This window comes from Ammodytes marinus (assembly GCF_949987685.1).
Source record: "Ammodytes marinus genome assembly, chromosome: 21".
Taxonomy (NCBI): domain Eukaryota; kingdom Metazoa; phylum Chordata; class Actinopteri; order Uranoscopiformes; family Ammodytidae; genus Ammodytes; species Ammodytes marinus.
In genome coordinates this window covers 8,468,058-8,475,656 of record NC_137225.1, presented here as the reverse complement: position 1 = coordinate 8,475,656, position 7,599 = coordinate 8,468,058, and the positions used below count along the sequence as shown (strand labels likewise).

Sequence of the window (7,599 nt, the reverse complement as noted above, 5' to 3'; positions counted from 1 at the left end):
TGAGAAGGATAATTTCACAACTGTCTGTCTGCATGAGGAGACACCAGAAATCAAAACTGATGTGACTGAGGATCTTGAGCAGGAGGAAAGCCTGATTCAGGAACCGGCCGTACAAATTATGACGGTTCATAAAGTGAAGTCTACTACATCCACCAAGTCTATTAGCAAGCTCAGCAACTCAGAAATGCAGCAACATCAACATCTGGAGAAAAGGGAGGCTTCTCCACAAGTTACTGTGGACGAGGACGTGGCCATCACGAGCAGTGATGCTATTAAGAATACATTTGTGGTCATTATCTACATGTCAAATAAGCTGCAGGCACTGGAGCAGGAGGAAATGGAACCAAAGGACACACAGAAATCCTTGGTTCAGCACTGTGATGCTAATAAGAAGAAAAGAGTGAAGGCCTTCTTCCGAGGTTGCTGGAGGAGAATGAGAGGCTGCTTTTCTGTTTCCACTCTGAACTAAATTCATTCATTCTCTCTTCAATATTTCTGTAAATTGATTAAATAAATGCTCTTCATTTTAAACCACTTATCATTGTTTCTGTGTTTACTCTTTCTGTACAAGGAACATAGTTATCTTTTGGCGCTTTTCCACCGCAAATGTAGCTCGACTCGACTCAACTCGACTCAGTTTAACTTGGTTTGGTAGCAGCACGGGTCGTTTTCCACCGAAAATAGTACCTCCTGATCGTGGGCGGGGTTGTCGTAAGGGGCTGAAAGCCAACTCCGGAGTCAAGTAGCAAAGCAGAAATTACGAGCAGTTGTTGCACTATTAACTGAACCAACCGCCAAAAACACGGATGAGAAATGTTTAAGAAAATACTCCCCTTGTATCTGTTTGCTAAAAGAAGTAGAATAATATTGCTACGGGCCGTTAAAAGGGTAGGGTTTGTGTCCTGATGTGTGACTGCCACACAGCTGTAGGGATGCGTCACGTACATCCCTATGCACGTAAACACGGGCATGATAAAGTTGACTGTTAAGTGCTTGTTTCAGGATACGTGTTTTCAAATGCAAGCCGTGTCTCAGCCTGAATATTTTATTGAGGTAATCAGTGCAGTCCGAGGCTTGTAATGTAATCGCTCGCTATCATGTCTGTCCCAGCTTGCTGCTATAGGCTATTTAGCCTAGCTGCTATGTCTCCTCTCGTATGTTCAAAGTAACTTCCCCAACAGCCAACACAACTGGGTGAGCTTAGCGAATATATGGAGTGAAAAAAATCGGGTCTGTGATGCAAATCAAATGAAAGCGAGCCAAAGAAGGCTGCACGCGGCGAGACAAAATACACATAAAAGTCCCGGAGAGTTGTTGAGAATCAAGGGGAGAATAATCAACAGAATGAAGCCGGCAGACGGTAGTCTCTGGCCAATCAGCGGCCGGCCGTCTGCCGACGTCACCTTTTAGCTCGACTCAGCTCGCTTGGACCCTAGAGCAAGGCGATACTAAAAAAGCAGCCGCTAGCAGGTACCAGGTACCATGAAATTGCGGTGGAAACGCCAAAAATGCGAGTTGAGTCGAGTCGAGTCGAGCTGATACCATGCGGTGGAAAAGCGCCATTTGGTGTCCTACTATTTTCTTAACAGCCCCGTTTTTTTCGACTTTACTACTACCATGTTTTTCCATAGTATTATAAAAATTGCCTTTAACATGAGTTTGAACCAAGGACATGTGTCAGAAGTCTGCTTCAGAAAATGACAAGTCACTTCTGTTTGGGGTTTCAAAGACCCCAGGTGCAAAACATGAAAATACAAATGGTTGTAGGCTTTTCTTCTTCTTCTCTGATTGGCTTTGATGGGGCTTCAAACATTTCACCAGCCCTACAAAATCAGATACTATACTGTATGTCCATTGTGATTTATGTGAAATGAGTTTAAGGACCTGTTTGGTCAAACAACAAGTAATGTTACTATGTAGGATAACTTACTGCCCTTTTCTTTTTTTGCTAGACAAATGCAATGTATTTTTTCACATATAGAGCAGGAAATATTTTTCATTTGGTGTAGTTACAACATTTTACGATCATTTTTATATTTGGCACTATCAACAGCCCAAGTTGTTGCAATGGGGAGGGCTGCTACTTATCCTATACTGGGTTTTTAGCCAGGTCAGGTGATCCGGAAAAATTATTTCCTTTTAAAATGTGTGATTTTGGTCAGGAGGACCTTTGAGAATTAAAAAAGTAAAAAGCCAATGGTCATCAAAACACAGCATTTAAAATGCTCAGAGGAAAAGTAATATCTACAATTCCATGGTGACTTGACGGCTCCATTTGCTGGGGACTATGTTGTGATACCATCAGCGTCAAGTTAAATGGATCTTGCAGTGACATTATTTACACCACACTTGTTGGGGACTTTTCCAACTTTGGATGAACACAGGTATGGATATTTAGATAAGACTTCATTGTCGTTTTTCTTAATGGGATTCAATAGTACCCACGACTACGGCCCATCCGACCACCACCTCAAACACACACATTTGAATGATTTTGAACGGAGTGGGTCGGGTTGGGCGAGTGCCTGTCTCCCTGTTGTCAGTCAGTATTACATACAGTATCTGTGTTGAAATGTTTTGACTTGATTAACTTTTTTTGCACTTGTGATCTAAAGATAGATGATACAATTGATGTTATTCATTTAGATGGCTCCAACTGTTGTTGCATTAACATTCTGTCCATGTATTGTGAAAAATAAATGCAGTTTTGAGTAACGTAGTGGAGTTGTTCTTTCTCAGGTGCGAATGCTTCTTTTCTTTTTACCTTAGAAACAGTAGTTTCTCCAAAGTTAATAAATTCATAATTTGAAGATCTATTTACTAGCAATTTTCAAGATGTTTTACTGACATACTGTAACCTAAGTAGGCCTAATCTAGTTTTAAAATCTACAGTAACAAAGGTATGGGAACAGGTCTCCCTTGAAAAGGAGTCTCCTGTCTCAATGGGATTTACCTGTATTAATAGTCTAAAGGTTAAAAATTAATTTTTTTAAAACAGCGTGTTAGTGATTGAAAAATGTATCTGAAATACACAATGTTTTGAAGGCTGTTTTATTATGCTTGAATTGAGGTAGGCCTAAATGTGTTCAGTGAATGCATTTAGTGAAAAATTAACCTCAGTTTGGAACACATGGACTTTTGTATCGCTGTGCAAAATATAATTCACATAATTCATATTCATGGCTGCAGTCCACATGTTCAGTGAGGGGAAATTGTCTCTAATGCTGACACCATAGAAATAGAAGCCCATGGGTCTGCAAATAGGCACTCTTGTACAAATGGGCTTCCGCATTCATTTACCCTACGTCATTGTACGGAAGCCGAATGGTTATTACCCTCTTATAATAGTTCCATGGTTATTACTCGCTTGTAGGCCTACTCGGTAAACTCACACAAACGTTTCTTGTCACTATATTGATACATTTAGTTTGGTGCAGATTTTCTTCAACAATGTCTGGCTATCTTCCACACATATTAAATCTATCTGATAATTGCATCAAAATAAAGACACATCTGTTGTCTTTCAGCTATAGGCTACTTATTAAATCCTCATCAAGGTACTTATAAATGTTTTTGTCATAAAGACCTGTAACAGCAAAGTAGACAATCAGTGAACAGAACGCTATTTGTATATAGTTTTTATTAATGCCTTCGAATCAAAGTTTACTTTGCTTTAACGTCATATAATCATTATTAATCTGACATAGTCACATATAAATATGGCAATATTACCTCATTGTGATGGTCGCGATTGCATCCTGCGGTCTCTCTTTCAGTCGCTTTAAAAACAAATGCACTCATCGCCAACACACACACACATACAAGCTGGTAAAAACTATACCGTTAAATTAATGATAATCATTGCATTCAAAGGCAAAACATGTTACACAGGGTTTTTAAACCACACTCCTTTATTTAAAATGCATAACAATACAGACCATTAGTAATGCTTTGTATTCATTAGCTGACAAAACAGGCCTACTAGCCTATGCTCGACATACCTGTATAATAAAGTTACATTTGAAAGCAATTTGTTCACTATAATGTAGATGGAACCGCTCAAGAGATCAAATAGTGGTTTGGAGACAGGATACAATGATTTTCTTGCTCAACTAGCAAAGAATATTTCCAAAATGCAAAAAAAAGTTATACATTTTTTGGATTAGAATTATTAGACACAAGTTCTAAATGTGTAGCTGGTAGAGCCAAAGTTTTCTATTTCAGGCTTTCACAGGACACAGAGCTCACTCAGGGGAGCAGAATCGTCCAGCAAAGAGAACACTCTTGGAGGGGTTATGTCTGATGAAGAAGAGGAAGGGGTGGTCTGCCCGGAAGTAGAAGCTTCTAATCCTGGCCATTAGACACTCACTATAACAAGTAGTGGCAGCAGCAGCCTCCGTTCCCTCCTCGTTCACCTCCACAAAAGCCTTGTGGGCGACTTTTGACAGTACCAGATCTTTGCCTAAAGACATACCTGTCACAGAAGACAAAAGCAGAGATATTTTAAACCATCATGTTGGGGCGACCGTGGCTCTGGTGGTAGAGCAGGCGGATCAATGATCGGAGGGTTGGCCGTTCGATTCCCACCCTGCCACTTGTGTAAGGGTTGTTGTGTCCTTGGGCAAGACACTTATGCTGTATGTTTGAGGTGGTGGTTGGAGGGGCCGTAGGCGCTGAATGGCAGTCACGCTTCCGTCAGTCTGCCCCAGGGCAGCTGTGACTACTATCGTAGTTTACCACCACCGGTATGACTGTGTGTGAATGAATGATAGCTGAAACCCTGTAAAGCGCTTTGAGTGTGAGAAAAGCGCTATATAAATCCAATCCATTATCATTAACACAATACTGCACTGTAATGTGCACACCATACTAAAGGAAACACTGGGGCTTAATGATACACCTTGCCAAAGTAGCGGGAAACCTTGTTTCCAAACTCCTAAAAGATTGCTACATTTTCTCCAGAACTGAGTTAAGCTGTTACTTGTTGCCTTTGCAGTAACCTGAGAGCCACCTGGTGGTAGATGAGGGGAGTTATCAGTATCAGCGAGTACAGCTGGTTCAGACACCTCCCTGAGTAAAAGGAGAAACAGTGAGGGCCAAGGGCATGCTGGGAGATCCAGACCACACTTTGGTCAATGGTGGAATACTTGTCACAATTCTTAACTTGAAGGAGTATCAATACATGTGATAATGTACTCGATTAAATGTGAAGATCCTTTATTCAAAACCCTAAAGAAGTAAAGGTAATAGGTCTTAATTGTAGGCTACATGAAGTGTCAACGCTTAAGTAAATGTTTTGCTTGTAAGTGGTCTAGCAACCTCTTTGTACCTTTAACAATTCTTTAAATGGAAAGAAATTGAAGACGTTTAGTGTTTTATCACTTTAAGGTGGAACTGCTAATAAATAGTTCTTCTCGAGAAGTCAGTCATTGTCATGTCACTGCTGTAGCATTTTAGTTGTTGACTATTTATTGTCAATCAAAACTGTGCAGTGACACCTCATTTATCACTATACCGTATACTGTATATTTGATGTGGTGCAGCAATATGTCTCACCAGAGAAGTCACACTTCTTATCATCAAAAGCATCCACCATGCCCATGCTTTTCAGGACAGCGTTCAGGTCATAGTTCTCCTCCATCTTGAATCGAGGCAGGCTCACCTCAACCTCTTCTTCTTCCATCATGTCTGGACCAGTCCACTCCACAAACTTCTCATAGGTCAGTTGCTTCTCCAGCTGGGGGTGGACAGTGGACACAGTGTCAACAATTACAAGTGTGTGTGTGTGTGTGTGTGTGTGTGTGTGTGTGTGTGTGTGTGTCCTACCTTCTCCAGACCTGTTGTACCACTCTCCATGTCATTGGGCAGAAAGATAAGCATGCTGAGCTCCTTCCCTTTGTAAGGCATCTCAAGGATCTGTCCAACAGAGGGTTTCAGACATTAAAGAAAATATACAGTATACATTGGTCTAACTGTTTGTTTGATTTTACTACCTACAGTGTTGAGGGATACTTCCAAAGGCAAGGGGCATATAAATGGTTTTATATACTGTACATTAAGGTTGACAAAAGATGTTCTAACCAATAAAGATTTTGTTATCGCATTAGCGTACTTCTATCGTTCCTATACAATCAGAGTCAATCTCCATATGAAATTTGACTAATTATAAAATGAATGATTTGTTGCTAGATTACCTGACAGTTGGCTTCAGGAATGGCGGCAATAGGAAAGTCTGTTTTCTGTTTCATCATCTTCACTGGCTTGGTGTCATTCTGAAGAGAACACACAGAGGAAACATGATAAATGATAAAATGCACATGGTTAAATCTGCTCTCTGGCTATTTTTGACATTAACAATGATGTATGACTGAGGAGCTGTGAGAAAGTGGGTGACATTGAGTAAACCAAAGAAATGGCGCTATAGTATTTCAAAGTCAAAGTCAGCTTTATTTGTCAATTTAAAAATATGTACAAGACATACAGAGGAATCGAAATTGCGTTTATCTCCGACACACGGTGCAGTAAGAACAAAGGATAACATTAGGTAAATAAGATAAGTAATATTTACAATAAATGCATTCTAAATAGTGCAAAAGGTAAGGCAAAACAAAACGGTATAGATAAAGTAAATAAATAAGGAACATTATTTACAACATGTGCAATATGCAGTAGACTGAAGAAATTGAAAGTGTACATTATCAGGGCATTTCGATGGGCAGACTTTGTCATAAGGGATTCTAAAGAATTACAGATTTCTTTATAACTTTATCAAGGGTGTACCCCCTTTATAAAGTTATAAAGACTTCCCTGGCAAAAAAGCAACTCATGATTATTAATAAGGAGTGGGTGCAGACATGTACACACTGCAGCTATATCATGAAGGATGTCCTACTTGTCTTGGGCATGAGGTCTTAACCTTTTATATACTATCTTTGGTCTTAACCTGATATACCACACATTTTAAGTTATTGTTATCATCATTTTTACCTTGTTGACTTTAAACTGAGCATCATGCGTGCGGACCCCCAGGAAAGGTTCATTCCAGGTCCCTTTGAAGTAGATGGCATTGACCAGAACCAGCTTGGTCATCTGGTGCACCTCGCCCTCAGCCACCATATCCCGGATTTTACCTGGTGACAACATTGAAACCACATGGAGCCAATATGAAGCAATAACACAGAGACCATGGCAACGTTTCAAACCAAAAATCAAGACAATCTTAAGCAAACATTTGTCATTTTTAAAAATATTGATGTGTAACACCCGATGGAATTCATCCCAATGTTTAAGGTTTGGAGTGGGTCAGGCCACAAACTCAAGGTGTCCACTCAAAGGTGCCAACGCATTAACATTCTTCAAAGAAAGCGGAAAAATAACATCTTTGTCACAATTTGTGTGGATATGACAACAAAGCCACGTGTGTATGTTAGTGTGTGTTGCACCTTGTGTCTGCTCCTCCACCCAGCTGTTGATCTTTACCCTGGCTGCTTCTGAACTGGTTTTGAAGTCCACAGCGTCCAGCTCTGCCTTGTAGTGTTTCCTGGTTTGTTTCAGGAAATCCTGGAAGCATGAACATTTTTATGTTTTTTTTTCATCTTT

The 7,599-nt window shown here is 40.1% G+C and overlaps 1 protein-coding gene across 1 annotated transcript in view; it reads right to left on the bottom strand.

The window, feature by feature from the left end:
• Positions 1 to 3,876: 3,876 nt before the first annotated feature.
• Positions 3,877 to 7,599, bottom strand: part of LOC307268067 (leukocyte elastase inhibitor-like) — a gene marked incomplete at its 5' end in the record, with an annotated part of 6,770 nt that continues 3,047 nt past the window's right edge. The window contains 6 exons of the mRNA XM_080050585.1: positions 3,877 to 4,474; positions 5,557 to 5,737; positions 5,827 to 5,916; positions 6,195 to 6,272; positions 6,988 to 7,130; positions 7,443 to 7,560. Of these exons, the coding sequence (XP_079906711.1) occupies positions 4,245 to 4,474; positions 5,557 to 5,737; positions 5,827 to 5,916; positions 6,195 to 6,272; positions 6,988 to 7,130; positions 7,443 to 7,560 (840 nt within the window). The 3' untranslated portion in view covers positions 3,877 to 4,244. The remainder of the gene's footprint in view (positions 4,475 to 5,556; positions 5,738 to 5,826; positions 5,917 to 6,194; positions 6,273 to 6,987; positions 7,131 to 7,442; positions 7,561 to 7,599) is intronic.